Here is a 16,104-nt window from a genome sequence, read left to right on the forward strand (position 1 = left end):
CTTCATGTAGTGTGCGTATTAAGTATAGCAGGCGTCTGTCTAGTGTGGAGGTCTCCGTAACAGTAAACACCGTCTCAGTAAATGGTGTTTCTGTGCATTGCTCTGGTTTCGCCAGAAGTGGCTTAGTCATGCTGGCCACATGAGCCAGAAAAAGTGTCTGTGGACAAACGCCGGCTCCCTCGGCCAGTAAAGCAAGATGAGCACCGCAACCCCAGAGTCATTTACAACTGGACTTAACGGTCAGGGGTCCTTTACCTCTTTACGAGGCTCTCAATCTCTGTCCTTGTTACAGGGCCCCACTTTTGGGAGGTTTGCTATGTTTTGAGTGATTTGGCCTCTCCCGCCATCCCACCTTGTAGAGTTCCTGAAAATGTGTCTCCCATATCCATGCGGGAATATGACATTCTGTCCTTGGCAATCTGTTAGTTTGGGAGAGTCTTATGCATCATATAGATTAACAAAAGTTCAAAGGTAACCAAATCACAAGTGACTACAGATTTGCACTAAAAAGAAACTTATTTTTGGGGGTAATCTTAAAAAATAAAATAAAAATGAGAATGCTAGTTTATACAGAAGAATACACTGTCCAAATTACTTAATGACCTTCATTTCTTCCTAGTGCAGGCTTCATACTGTCTAGGAACACTGGGCATAAAAACATTTCTACTGTAGCTTTCTTTCACCAATGAATTTTGAATTTAAAAAACACACATTCATGTTATGTCGCTCATTCATAAATTTGGAGCTATGAATTAGGTTTGTATAGCTGAGTCTGTCCAGTTGAGTTAAGCATAACGACATTTGGGAAACGGTAAGTCTGCTCTGATCTTAGTATAAGTTGATGGAGTGAATACCTAACCGCTGCAGCTCAGAAACCATGTGAATCCAAATCCTTATAGCAGATAGCACTCCTAAGGGATAACTAGATGTGATGGTGCAGCTGTGTGTACTCATCTATCACACTCATGTAAAAAGCTGAGGCTGGGGAAAACTGTGAGGAACATTTTGGCACTTTGTAAGGATTCCCAGCACCTTAGCAGTAGACAAGGCCCAGCCTTTTTCCTAATGGTTCAGGAAGAAGATCTCTCCTACAATCGCACTAAACTGGGGGAGCACAACAAAACAACACTCCAGCCTTACTCTTGAGCTTGGAGCTGCAAAGGAAATAAAGGATCACTCCCACATTTTCAGTGCTTCTGAGGCCTTTTGAGTTTATCCCAAACACAGGAAAACTACTGTGAAACACCTCCACCCTTTCCTCAGCTTCAAGCTGAAAAAGAGGGCTGGGGGTTGTTGTGGTGCATTTCCAAGTGCACAGAGTGCTTCGTTGGAGATGATAACCCATTCCTTCTCCAGCTTCTGGGTTGAGGTTCACCACGCTCACCAGAGGGAGGGGTGGGGACATTTACCCTGGCAAACCTGGATAGAAGATTTGCAGATCTCTGGTAAATTGATTTGGTATGGAGAAATGCTTCCTTTGGTCTGTCCTGTACCTCCTGCCTATCAGTTTAATTAGATGACCAACCATGTCCTGGTCCTTTAGGAGAGACATGTTTCTCTCTCTTCTCATTCACTCCCTCACCCACAGCTTTCTTCTTTCTAGCGTCTCAACATCTTTTAGACTTTCATTGCACAAAAGATGCTTTGAGTCTTGATCACTTAGTTTTCCTTTCCTTTGTTAGCTCTACAGTATCATACTTTTTAAAACTGAGGGATACTTCAGAAGTAGACTGCAATCTGGCATTAAGAAAATAATTTGAAGCTCCAGTGGACATGCCTCAAACAGCTTCTGGAGATACAGATAAAAAGAGGACATCTTGGGTCATGAAAATGAACAGTGTACACTTAGGAATTCTACCTAACCTATTTCCACTTGCATAAGTACCATGGATGTGCACCGTGGGTTTTAGCTTTAAGCAGCATATAATAAATAAATAAATAAATAAATAAATAAATAAATAAAGCATGTAGCAGTTGTGAACAAGAAGCACGGGGCTCCCACCTCAAGTTTACAATAAGCCAGTAACTAGGAACCCGATACTAAATTTGGTAAATTAATGTTCTGCTTGCTTCTCTGCTATCCCAAAGGGCTATGAAGTCAGACAGTAAAGCTAATGAGCAGTTTTAACTAGCTATTTGTGCACATACTGGCTTGCCATAAGTATAACGTTGGTAAGATTATCAACTGAAGTTAGTAGGAATGACTTTAAGATGGAGGAGAGATAGCATCAGGAAGTAATTTATGTTCCACTTTCAGAAAGCATTTACCACAAAGAGGCTGAAGTCTTGCTTATAGAAACACAGCCCAGTTTTATGTCGCTCTGAAGATTCTGCGGTTGAAGCAGAGGTTTCCCCTGGGAGCAGCCTATACTACACAAAGCAGGCAAAGTTGGACAGCTCTGCTGCTTATTTCTTTAGGCACGGGCAACTAAGATGAGACACAGGCAACTCCACCTCTGTTCTGTCCTTACCTCACTGGTAAGTGGCATTCCTGAAGCACTGGTGCCCAGAGCTTATCTTGAACCTCTGGCTCTATATAGAACAAAACATTCCCAAGTGCAAGATACAATACAGATCTCTAGATCTCTGCCCCAAGTTACTGGCAAGAAAAATGAAGGTTTAAGAAAGATCCCTTGCTTCTCAATTTAACCAATAATTAAAATCCTTTGATGCTACTAAATATACACAAAGCAGTACTCAGCAGAACCATAAAGCAGTACGGTATGATCCTAAAAATACAACAATCAATTTCTAAAAGCTACAGCAGACATAATACAACCAACACTATAACAAACAACAACAAACCTTAACAGAAGCAAGACTAATAATAATAATTGTACTTATTATTTTTATTCTTATTTATATGCAGCCCATCTGACTGGCATTAAACTTGGCAACCATAAAACTAAGTGTTGCATATTAATAGCCTGTCAAAATATGACTGAGTTTTGATGGAAGAAACACAAGAGGAAGCCTAACGAAGTTCAATCAAGAGAGTATCCAGAGTTGCACCACCACAAAAAGGTCCAATTTCTTGTGCTCACTCAGTAAAGGTTCCACGATGACACTGACAGCAAAGCCTCTCAATTTATCTTGATTCCATGGCAGATCTACTACAGTGGTACTACAGTGGTTAAGTACTTAATTCGTTCCGGAGGTCCATTCTTAACCTGCAACTGTTCTTAACCTGAAGCACCACTTTAGCTAATGGGGCCTCCTGCTGCTGCCGTGCCGCCAGAGCACAATTTCTGTTCTCATCCTGAAGCAAAGCAAACCTGAGGTACTATTTCTGGGTTAGTGGAGTCTGTAATCTGAAGCATATGTACAGTGGTGCCTCACAAGACGAAATTAATCAGTTCCGCGAGTCTCTTTGTCTTGCAGTTTTTTCGTCTTGCGAATCACGGCTATTAGCGGCTTAGCGGCTATTAGCGGCTTAGTGGTTATTAACGGCTTAGCGGCTTTAAGAAAAAGGAAACAAACTCGCAAGAGCTCGCAAGACGTTTCGTCTTGCGAAGCAAGCCCATAGGGAAATTAGTCTTGCGGAACGACTCAAAAAACGGAAAACTCTTTCGTCCTGCGCGTTTTTCGTCTTGCGAGGCATTCGTCTTGCGAGGTACCACTGTAACCTGAAGCGTATGTAACCCGAGGTACCACTGTATATGGGAGCAAGTGGTCCTGAGCGAAACCTTGTCCTAAGCATTGAAGGCAAATAGGTGGGGAAAGAGCTCACATGGTCAGCAGACTCATGAGTTCTTGCCAGAATGGGCTGCTTCAGTCAGAAGGTGGGAAATGGGGTGGGGAACACATTTTATTTAAAGAAATAAATCTACAAATTCCACAGCTCTATTTATACAAGTTCTCCAAGAAAAGGGCAGCTAAAAATAAAAACAAATTTTAAACAATAAAATTGTAGCTGATGAATAACTACAAACCATCCAAATCATTCAGCAAATAGGTAAAGCATTAATTTCCAGGATATTTATAGATGGAAGCAAGCCTTCAAAAGGAAAAAAGGGGGGGTCTTAGTTGTCCAGGTTTTTTGCCTGGATTTTTTAAATAAAAAACAAACAATTTTTTATTGGTTTTTAGACAAATGTAAATATAGTAACCATTAAACACTTATCCAGCAGTACAGCTAATGGTGTTTGTTTTATCCATTGACCCTAGACATACACTTACACATTCAACATTCAAACATATGGCCCTCTAGATGTTGTTGGACTCCTCCAGCTCCCATCACCACAGCCACTTTATGCAAAGGCAGCCCTATCACACCACCTTATACTAGTCTGGTTCAGAAGAGGTATCTTTTCCAGAAAGAGGAAGAGCTGCTTTATCATCTACAACTGAGAAGATGCACACCTACAAATCCAGGAGGATGCCCAGGAGGAAGCCTTTCCAGCATGCAAACCTGCTGCTTACTTGAGTGCAACACACAACTTTCCAGTTGAAATTGGGTTTGCGTGGGGTTTCAATTTATTTACCTTAGCTGACTACTAACCTCAGGCAGTTGTTCAAGGACAAGACTGCCACTGCTGGTTCATATGGAATGAAATATATATTTAGCTTTGAAAAGCCCTCAAGGAATTCCAGAGGGAGGGGGGAAGACAACAGAACCACCCTAAGTACACATAGGGACAAATATTTTTATTTATTTTTTGGCTTGTGCTTAAAGTGCACAAATTCTGTAAGTACATAGCTCTTTTTTATTATGATATTCCCCAGTGGGCAACATCAACATAGTTAACTTGCAGAAGGATGGGAGGTAAGGTAGCGATAGAACAAAGAAGAATAAAGCTATAGGATAGTCTAGTTTAGTTGCTGAATCGATGTAACAGAAACAGGCAAGTTTCTGCAAAGGCAGTGGCACACCAGAGATCCACAAAGTCAGATTGATATCCAGGAATAATCTACAAGACGGATGTAGAAGAAAAAGCTCCCAGATAAACAAGTACAAATCATCATCAAGGATGTACAACCCATCCTGGAGAATGGAACGTCCCTTTTACAGGTCTTGGGGTGGTAGGTCAGTCCTTGCTTACAGACACCCATCTAAGCTAAAACAGCTACCCACCAGCAACAATAGGCCACAGAAAAGAGGAACAGACACAAGCATCAGACCCTGCAATATAGCCAAACACCAGTTTTCTCCCCAAATCTATCTCCTCAGCAATGCTATTATAGATCCTAATAATGTTAATGACAATATCAATGATTTATTAATCTGCTCCATTTTCCACTGTTGCATGCTACTATCTGCTGGCAAATGAGACAAACAGCCCAGTCCCTAAATAAAATACAAATCTCACAGCAGAAATGGCAATATTCAGAAAACAGCATCCCAAGAGACACTGCCACTGACCTTAAGGTGGCCTTTCTCAAACAGTGGAACTTCTAAGGAGAGCTGCTGAACTGCAATTTATCAAACAATTTAATTCTATCAACGGTGACTTGAATTAGGTTAAACGTTTTTTATCACACTGAAAGCGCTAATTAGGATTTTTGTGCCATCACTTACACATTCTTTGTGAATGGTCATGGGTAAAATAGGTCATGTACCGGTACTTCCTGCATTTAACTTCCCTCTGTTTACAACTGTCACCACAGCCGTATATATTTATATAGGCCACTTCTGGACGACTCACAGAAATAATTCATGCTTCTGATGAGTGGAATTCTAAGTGTATGGACTTTGCACCTAGCACCACTGGTAGGTTCCAGCAAAAACAAAGCAGATTCTCCAAAACTGTCATCTGCCCAACTCTGTTTTAGACCAATAACGATATTCATTTCCAGACTATCGCCCAATTACTTGTAGTGCTGAATGATTTTTAAATAAGATACATTAAAATCCTGATTTGAAGTGACAAGCAGAAAGCCGATCTGCTGAAAGGGAGCCTATTAAAAAAAAAAAAAGGATACAAGACCACCCAAGCGCTTACAAGCGTGATGACTTTTCTAGCCTCTTGGAACAAAATCAGACATGACATCAGGAGGTGCATACTTTTCGCTGTGGGGCAAATTCTAGCTTTGAGGAAAGGACAACTTAAAGCTCAAGTGGCACAGGAGCAAAGTAATTGCAAGCACCATGTCACCTTGCTACTAGTGCTACATGGTTAGATGATGATGACAAGGTAAGAGATGCATCTCAATAAAAGACAAAGTTAAGTATTCTACCTCCTGCCTCACTCAAGATAGGCCAATATCACACACATACTTGCGCAGCTATCACAGCGCTGCCAATCTGGGCCCTATGAGCAACATTCATATCAGCATGGCCTTTGCCTATAGAGGGGCAAATAGAATACAAAATGGTTCTGAAAACATGATTTACTACACTGGTTGCTTTTAGTGTGATAAGGTAGTAAAGTTTACAGTTAGGCTGGAATGAGGTGGCGAGATTTGCCTGTCAACCATGCATTTGTCTCCATGACAGTTGTCCAACAAAATACCATATTTTTCGCTCTATAACACGCACCCGACCATAACACGCACGTAGTTTTTAGAGGAGGAAAACAAGAAAAAAAATATTCTAAATGAAACAGTGGATGTATGATTTTTGTGGTTCATGCTGTGGCCACAGACATGTGATCTGACAGTGAGTTTGGAGCAGCCCAATGCAAAAATCCTGAGGATCCATGCTTTGTAACCACGTTTTTGCACCACTGCGGCCCCAGGCAACAGTGGGTGCGTGATTTTTTTGGTGCAAGATGTAGCCATGGACATGCTATGTGATCTGGTGGTGAATTTGGGGTGACCCAGTGCAAAAATTCTGAGGATCCATGTGGATCTGTGCATCTTTAAAGAAGCAGGCTCTCTGTCCCTCTCTCCTCCCCACTCAGCGGCTCTTCTCCCACTTTGCTGTTTCAAAGTGAGCCACGGAGGAGGAAAGGAAGGGGAAACATGGATCCTCTGCTCATGACTGCAGCAGATTCCCCCCCCCCCCGCCACCCGTAGGCATTCCTTCCATAACACGCACAGACATTTCCCCTTACTTTCTAGGAGGAAAAAAGTGAGTGTTATGGTGCAAAAAATACGGTACATTTACTCTGCTCATTAACTGTTTGCCTTGAGGTGTTCTTCCAGTAACCCTATCCATCCAAACACCAAGATGCTCCACAAAAAATTCTACTGTAGTGCACAGCTTTGCCTTCTTTAGGCACTTAATAAAAATTGTATAATTTTACTAGAAGCAATGCATGGAGCAATAAGCTAGGTGCTTGTTGGAACTTCATCTAATCCAAGAGTTGACCCCAATTGCTTCCACATGTTACATAACAAAAAAGGTTACTTGGGTTGTTATAAATATTCATAGCATTGATATTTTATTTAGCATTTCATAATTAACCTATTATACATGCAGATACTTTTCTTATATATATTTCTAATCATAAGTATTACTATTTATTATAATTTTAAAGTAGATTAAAAACAAAAGAGAATACACTTTTAAAATGTACCACAGAATCTGTGCAATACATCAACATAAAAGGCAGATCAATGTGGAAAAAAAGTTTCTTGATGGTACAAAGTTTGAATTCCACACCTTTGCTGAATGCAGATTGCAAGTTGTGATGTCCCCAAGCTGTAAGGATGTATGGCAGTGTGTCTACCAAACATGGGGGTAGATATTTACATTTAAGTGAAAGGAGTATTTGACTTGGATCCAAGATGTTCTAAGTTAAGGCAAAGCAAGTAATTTATCAGGCCCTAACAGTGCATGTCCAACTTAAATTGCTTTACACCAGACACACATTCATTTTGAAGGAGCCAGGTTGAAAATACACCTCTGGAACTCATCTTCAGAACCTTTCCTAGCACACGGTAATGCAAGTATTTCTTTAAAAACCGACAAGAAAATCTTCTAGTTTATGCAAAAAGCCATTGATTGTCAATTAAAACCAATCTAACATTATGTTGGGACAGAGCCAGTAAACCAACTTACTCTGCTGAATTACAGCAATCAACAGGTACTACTGAAATGTATCAGAGCCACAAGATCCCTGAATGAATACTGCATTTTTCCTCAGTGGGATATTCAAAATAATCAACTAACGAAAAAGTAACAAAACTTTATTTGCTTTACAGAAATGACAGTGTTCAAAAAATACTAGATTGTGGGTTGCTAGTGAAGTCTAATTGCAATTTATACAATTAGACACGTAGTTGAACAAATGTAACTTTTTTTACTATAAATAACCTTTCAAGGGGTTAATAAAGTGAGGCTTTTTCAAGTTGTCAGTGCCAATTAACCTAGAATTGTGAAATAAGAAATAGGCTGCAGCTGTAAGAAGCAATGCTAACTTCTGGGTCAATTTGTTGGACAAGACAGATAAGCTCCAAAGACTAATTTTTGTAGGCCTGCTACAATTCAACTCATGAAACCACACTTCATATATAAAACTGTCATTACTTTTGTATTTGTAGTCTTGGAGTACAATGTCTACTTTCAAAAACAAATAGCCTATTCACTCTTCAAAGAAAGGGAGAGGAACCTCTGGCTTGTGGGCTACGCTTAGCCTGCCAGGGGGGTTCCCTTTGGCTCATGATGCCATTTCTCCCCAAGCCATGCCTACCTGTCACTCAGCTGACATAACTGGGTGATGTCAGCTGATGGGGGGGGATGAGTTCAATCATGCTGACTGCTGAAGCAGACCCCTGCAGAGAGCAAAACTGAAGTATCCACTAATTAGCTGGTGAGCAGAGTTCCATCCTACCAGGTCCTGCTTCATTTGTGGAGAACACAATGGCAAAGAAGACCCCTCTCCCCACACTGCAAGTCAACTCTGACAGGTGGGTCTGACAGCCCATGTATCAGTCACCTGACATCATCTCCACCTCTGGCTGAAAGGCAAATGGATCTTTTGTGGCATATGCGTTCGCAGGCTGATGCTGGAGCATACAGTTGCAGCCAATGATCAGACTGAGCAACCACGTTCGCCTGTCACAATAAGCAGCCCAAGTTGCTGTCTTATTGTGGTTCACTGTGCACAAATAATGTACTTGTGCACGTGGCCCAGCCATTTCCACTTCACTTCTTTCATAAGCGCAAGCAAGAGAAGCAAATCAGAAAACTACAATAAAGACAGGCTTCCTATTACATCCAAACCCGGGATCACAGTTTCTTGCTTCACAAGAAGCCAGGATTTCTAAGCCAACAACAAACCATGACTTAAGGCTGACGAACAGTTATGGCTTTTACAAAGCAACAAAGTTTAAAAAGGGTACAAGCTAATACTTAGTTTAAATCTGCACCCTTAATATATATAGATTAATGTGCCCAATAAAACTTTTAAGAAGAATACATATAAAACCTGCAGGTCTTACATCCAGTATTTGGACATTAATAGAAAATTGAACTTATTTGCGGCTTCCTGGTTTGCTTCTCCCACATGTAGCAGGGGAGGAGTGAAGAGGGAGCGATTGGGAAGTGCGCAGCAGCATGCTCCTTATGCACAATAAACCATTAAAAGCCAGTAAATCTAAACAAAGGCACAGTGTAAGTTCCTCTTGTCCCACTAGGGGAATCAAATAAGCTGTGCATCTTTACAGGCAGACAACCCATTTTAGGTATCAAAAATAAGCCAGTGAACTTTTCCATCCCTAAGAAAAAGTGCAGAGGTTAAATGGGTTGCCCAGCTGATGGAATAGGTCAAGAACAAACATATGCAGTACTACTGAAACACAAACCACTTCATCATTCCAATTCAAGGATCAAGGAAAGGATTAATTGAATAAAGTCACTTGAAACAATCAAAACAATGGCAGACACTATACAAACAGCACATTTACACACTGATAATTGTTTCTCTCAGCAGGAAGCAAAAATGTCTATAAAGCAAATTATGGCTTTCTCTGTGAAGAGGAGTAACAAAATCCATTTGAAATAAAGGATGTTCTTACTGTCTTTGCTGTGTACACTGTTCTTCAACATTCTACTTAGGTACAAAGAGGATATTATTTCACTCTTTCATACTGTATGTCTTATTCCCAACTTTCTGTTCCATCTTCAAGTTAATGTGGAAGACTTACTTGAACCTATTTGATTAAGATTACTTATATGCCACTTTTCCAGCATCAGCTGTGCCCAAGGTGGCTTACAACAAACATTCAAAACATCCTATAATAATTATATGAAATGGAGAGCATGTCAATAAATTTAAAAATGGCAAAATAAACAATTTAACAAGCATAGAATAAATCCAATATTACTAAAAAACAAAAAAAGGTTTAAGTACAGTGGTACCTCGCAAGACAAATGCCTCGGAAGACGAAAAACTCGCAAGACGAAAGAGTTTTTCGTTTTTTTAGTTGCTTCGCAAGACGAATTTCCCTATGGGCTTGCTTCGCAAGACGAAAACGTCTTGCAAGTTTGTTTCCTTTTTCTTAAAACCGCTTGAAGAGGTGCAGTAGCGGCTTGAACGTGCTTCGCAAGACGAAAAATTCGCAAGATGAAAAAACTCGCAGAACGAATTAATTTCGTCTTTTGAGGCACCACTGTATATAAATACAAAGCAGAACAAGAGCTAATTGACAGTTAAGTTTCTGGTACTGGTCTTCCTGCACTCCCAGAAGCCTGGCTTAAATAAGAGTTTTGAAGGGAGGAGTTCTCTTACCAGGCTAAATAGCGTACAGCTATCTTCCATATTCTTACTCTAGAGGAGGCTGGCAGCAGCAAAAGGCAAATGCTGGAGAACATAATGATGGTCAGCCGCTTCCCCAACCTCCTGGAAGTGCCAACTGCTGGTACAGTTCTTACTGCACTTCAAAACACCTAAGCAGCACAGTTCAGAAGGAAAGGGTCATATCACCAGGAAAGATGACTTACAACAGGCTCCCATATCCCAATTTCAACTGCCTGCAATCTAACATACTTCAGTGTCCCATACTTATTCCACAGGCAGTTGCTGTAGGTAGATCAGTGCAATAAGCTAGCACCTTAGCAGAGTTAAAGATAAAAGATTGCCTTGCTTGTGTTCCCCCCCACCCCATAACAACAAATTGCATATCCCCATGTTGAAAATAAATTATTCTTTAATTATTCCTGATCCTATATGCATGTCTGCTTGGAAATGCTCTCAGTGAATTCAGTAGGACTTACTGCCCAGAATGAGCCTTACGGCTCATCCACACATCTTCTCTGTACTTGATTACTGTACTCTTGGTGACTAGCAACTGAAAATGCAGGAATGCCGTTTCACTTGTTTACCAGACAAGAATGATTTCAACATTACCACAATGTGTTAATTAAGATGTTTTCATGATTGTACCTGCAGAACTGAATCTTAAGAGGAGTGGGGGAAGAAGAATGTTACACCATTTCAGAAACTTCCCATAGTTAGTTGTCTACAAATTTTCAATAAATCAGCATTTTCTTACACAAACCCATGATAATTAGAGAGTAGGGGAAAAAATGTTTTGCAAAGCACTGAGAAAGATAGTCTGCAGCATCCACAACTAAAACAAAACAAAACACTTATTTGATGGCCTACGATAGGACTTGCTATGGTTTGGTTCATTTCCGTGATGTCTGGGTAACCACCTGAGGCACCCCAAAGGCCTTCTGTCATGTCACACACTGCCAGTTTCCAGGTGACACGTTTTAAAAAAACACACACAAAACCCCCACATATTTTGCCCTGGTACAATATGCAACAATGCCCTGGCTTCAAATGCAACAGTTGCAGAATTGCAAGGAAGAGGAGGAGGAACCTTTTCCTGTTATTCTACAGACAAAATTATGGGATTGCTATTTCACCTTTCTTTTGGAAGAATCATCACTGGTTTTTAATGCATGCTATTTAAGAACAACCCATTTAATATATATAGATAGATAGATAGATAGATATTGCCTAAAATCCTTTGTTCAGAAAGCAATCTATTCCAAATAACAAAGCTAGCCTTCCACAAGGCCTAGATGATAAGCAGCAGGAAGTCTCTCACCTTTTAGAGAGTATTCAAAGAATTCACTTCAATACAATCAAGCAATGGGAATTCCTCATAGGCTGTGAAAGGTGACAAGTGTCATGAAATGCCCTTCTCTCAGGAGGGAACCTTCAGCTCCCACTGACCCAATTGACTTCAGGCTATCCTCAGATGTCAAAAACTAACAACGCCCATACATTTCTCCCATTTTCTGTGCCAGCTACTAAATGGGAAAAGGTGTATATTTTATGACAAGGGGAGGAGGGAACTGCCTGCACACATCATCTTGCAAGATCTGCATTTTAAGAATTCACAGAAATACAAGTTGCCATTTATATTTCATGAAAACAATAGCAGCACCCCCAAAATGAGATTAAATATTGCACAAGCAAAAACACAACACACACCCAGGTTACTTGTCATATATACCTCCACCATCCCCTTCCCTGGCACAGTCCCCCAACGGCTGGATGATTCACCCCAGTAAAGAGAACCCCGTCAAGAACGACGGACGAGGAAAAGGGAGGCGATAAGAAGACATGCTAACCTACCTGTCCCGAAGGCTTTGGCCACCAGCCACGCTAGATTACAGGCGATTTTCGCTCTGTTGAAGTCGTAATGATCAAAGGGTTTGATGGCAGGGACAATGAACGTCTTTCTCATTTCCTTGACGTCTGCGGCATCCCCCATTTTCCTTCCCTCCCCCCCACACCCCGGGCCCACAGAGCCTTAATTTTATTTTATTTTCAAAAAATCGATTTACATGATTCACCTTCTAGAAGGCAACCTTCAATATATAGAGAGATATATTATATATAGATGTATATTTTAAAAATCTAGTAATATATAGGTCTTCCTTTTCTTTTTAGAAGACCGTAGCAACGGAGGATGGAGGCGGTGCAGCGAACTCAGCTGTGTTTATGGGGCGAAATCCCCCCCGCCACCGCTTCCCCTCCCGCTGCATAGGAATGTGAAAGAAATGCCCTCTTTTTCTCCTTCTCCCCCACCCTACGCCACCCCACCCCAGGGCCCTTTGTCCGAATGCCCTTTTTCCGATTCCAAACAAATAAATTGCAACCGCAGCCGATGGCCAGCTCGGAGACTCCTCGGGCGAATGGTGAGGATTATTGCTGCTGCTGTTATTATCAATTATTCTGGTTGCTTCTTCTTTTTTGAAAGAGAGTCTTCCCCACAAGCCTGAAGAGGAGGCTCCTGCTCGGCTCGGCTCTCCCCTCCGAAACGCAGAGAGGGCGGGGAAAAGGGGCCAGACTCTGGAGGGAGGCGGCCGGGATTTTCCTGCAGCGGCTCGGGAGGAAGCGGCGCCCAAGGCAGGGAGATGTCCGGGCGCTCCAGATACGGCTCTCCAAGCGGGAAGGCGAGGGAGGGACCCGGCGGCCGAGCCGGCCGCGGCGCTTGTCAGTGCTCCTCCCGGCGCTCTGAGGGCCGCCTCGCTTTCTCCGGCGTCGCCCCTATGTCGCCCCCTTCCCAAGCTTCGCCACAGCTTCCCTTCCTCCTCCTCCTCCTCCTGCCGCGCTCAAGACTGAGGAAAGCAGCCGCGCGCAAAGACGCATGCGCGCTCTCCGGGCTAGCCGCTGCCCCCTCCTCATCGTGCGCGCTTCCCCGGCTTGGGCGGAGCTGCCGGGAGAGGAGACGGGGTGGGGTGGGGGATAGACCAAGGGGAGGCGCAGAGGGGTCTTGCTTCCCCCCCTCCCCACCGACGCCCGGCTTGGGGAAACGGAGGGTCACGTGGCCGGTACAATGGGGCATTCTTGACGCGCGCGCTCCAGCTCACCATCATCTGGTTCCAAGGCGCCTCAGCGACCAGGGCGGAGGCTGGCCCACCACCAGGGCGCACGGGGTGGGGTGGCAAATGGGGAGGGCCTCGGGCAGCTGAAGGCCTGGGGCAGGCGGGGTGGGCGCGCGGCGGAGCCCGGCCCTTCTCTGCACAGGAACAGGCTGAGGAAACAAGGCAGCTCCCGGGCATGCATTGGCACCGGCGATGCCCCATGGTAATTATAGACTTAATAGTCTTCCCCCGTCGCCGCCTTTTGAGTAATCATCATGTCTATTATTAGCTCACCTAGTTCAAGAGACGTTAGTCCTGCTATGGGGGGGGGGTGAGAACTCATTTTGTTGAGGAGGAGGCCCCCCCCCCGGATTTCTACCGCAGAGTCCTGCCTTCAGGGCATCAATGACTGGCAGGCCCATTCTGGAGCGCGCTTTTTTTTTTTTTTTTTAGTTGCATTTGACTGCACTGTGGGAAATGTTGTCCAATTCGTGAAAAATAAATATTTTTTAAAAACACGCATATGTGTCTACATCTTAGTGTCTAGGCCACAGAGCAATTGCAATTGGTTAATTATCCGTTGTTGTTTTTTAAAAAAAGCTTCTCAAATCCTTGCCTTTCTTCCAACACAGGTCATGCAGTTTGCATGTGGGAACTGAAGCTTTGATTTTCACTTGGGCAGCGATAGGATTTTTGGAAAGCACGTGTGTCAGTGAGTTATGAACCTTATCTAAGCATTTGTGCAGAAATAAAACTGCTTGCACATTTGCAAAGCTATGCCAGCCCGGTGTGGTTTCAATACAGCATGTTGAGATTCCTGCATTGCAGGGTGTTGGACTAGATTACCCTTGGGGGTCCCTTCCAACTCTATGATTCTACATGCTAACGTAAAATCTTTTTTAAAAAATTATCTGAGAAAAACATGGGTGGCCTCTATCACTAGTGCAATCTCTTCAGAGTCAATGTAAATTACCCTGATAGGTGGGGCAATTAAAACATGTCTTAAATTTGGAACTAGGCATGTTTATCACTAACTGGGCTATCTGGGAAGAGAGCCAGGGAGTACTATATGTTATATAGCCTTGCCCTCTCGGGCCAGAGCAGGAAACTGCTACAATTACTTAATTCTAGGCATGCAACAGTGAGGGACAAACTGCACATTACATCCACATTACATCCACATGTGTATAACCAAGCTCATAACTAGTATTCCAGGCATACTGCCTCTGACAGTAAAGGTAGAACATAGCTAGTAGCCATTGATAGTCATATCATCCACGAATTTATCGTCTATGAATTTAAAGCCATACAAGTTGGCAGCCATCAGTACATCTTGTGGGATCAAATTCTATAGTTTAGCTTTGTGCTATGTGAAGAAACACATTCTTTTGTCACTCCTGAATCTTCCAACATTCAACTTCATGGCCCTGAGTTCTAGTATTACCAGGGAGAAAAACCTCTTCCTAGCTATCTTATCCACACAGTGTATAATATTTCACACCTATCGCACAGACACCCCATCCGCCCCCACCCTCGCCCCCCCCCATATTAAGAATCCCCTTGTTCATTTTGGTTGCCCTTTTCTGAACCTTTTCCAGGTCTTAATGTTTTCCTTTTTTAGGTAAGGCAATCATAATGGAACATGGTATCCCAAGTTGTGGCCATGCTATCGATTTGTATAACAGCATTATAATTATGGCAACTGTATTTTCAATCCCTTTCCTAATGATCTCCAAGATGGAATTGGTCTTTTCCAGAGCTGCTGCATACTAGGTCAACATTCTGACCTTGAATTCTACAGCGGATAAAACACATCCTCAATTCCCTACATTATCAGTTTGGGATGAAATGTCACACAGCCCCTAAATCCCCTCCCCTACCTTGTTAAGTATGGCTCTCAGTCTGTGAACCATCATATTTTCTAGAGATGTAATTTTACAACTCTGCTTCATGAAGCTCTGGTGTTAATGTGGAAATATCACCATGCTTTTAATAAGAAGAAAATCAGTAATGAAACAAAACCTGGATCACTTCCCTGGATCACTTGCCAGACTACTAGTCTTCCCCTGCAATACATTACCATAAGGGAGTGTTGGATGTGTTCAGCAGTGCACATTCATGCGTGACAGTAGTGAAACCCAAGATGCCTAGTCACTATTTCATGTGAATTGAGTGTATGGACATGCCTCATTAATATCTGCAATGTGTGTAGGGATTATCTGGTAGACAACGTTAAGTAGGGATAAATGTTCCCAGAAGGTATATGGTTTGAAATCCTCTGTTCAGTAGAAGGTAACCAATTACTGTCATGTGGAGAGATTGTGATTGGGCCTCTGAGCAAAAAAGTTGCACATCGCATGTAAAGGTCCTTTTTCAACACTTCATTTACATTC

At 42.5% G+C, this 16,104-nt stretch overlaps 2 protein-coding genes across 9 annotated transcripts in view; one reads left to right on the forward strand and one right to left on the reverse strand.

Annotated features, from left to right (window-relative positions):
* The window catches only part of CAMSAP2 (calmodulin regulated spectrin associated protein family member 2), a 183,358-nt gene that overhangs the window by 66,814 nt on the left and 100,440 nt on the right, over nucleotides 1-16,104 (reverse strand). The window contains exon 1 of one of the 3 annotated variants that reach the window (XM_083506714.1): nucleotides 12,477-13,635. The exons of 1 other annotated variant lie outside the window; for it this stretch is intronic. In XM_083506714.1, the coding sequence (XP_083362840.1) occupies nucleotides 12,477-12,615 (139 nt within the window). In that variant the 5' untranslated portion in view covers nucleotides 12,616-13,635. Of the gene's footprint in view, nucleotides 1-12,476; nucleotides 13,636-16,104 lie in introns of those variants that run through there. One more of the 3 variants, XM_083506713.1, reaches the window with a different exon arrangement.
* The window catches only part of DDX59 (DEAD-box helicase 59), a 31,200-nt gene continuing 28,818 nt past the window's right edge, over nucleotides 13,723-16,104 (forward strand). For 4 of the 6 annotated variants that reach the window (XM_083506797.1, XM_083506800.1, XM_083506802.1 and 1 more), the window contains exons 1-2: nucleotides 13,756-13,934; nucleotides 14,344-14,423. The gene's annotated coding sequence lies outside the window, so the exon portion shown is untranslated. Of the gene's footprint in view, nucleotides 13,935-14,343; nucleotides 14,424-16,104 lie in introns of all 6 variants that reach the window. The other 2 variants (XM_083506801.1, XM_083506799.1) reach the window with 2 other exon arrangements.

The sequence above is a fragment of the Podarcis liolepis genome, assembly GCF_965112155.1.
Source record: "Podarcis liolepis genome assembly, chromosome: 6".
NCBI classification, from domain to species: Eukaryota; Metazoa; Chordata; class Lepidosauria; order Squamata; family Lacertidae; genus Podarcis; species Podarcis liolepis.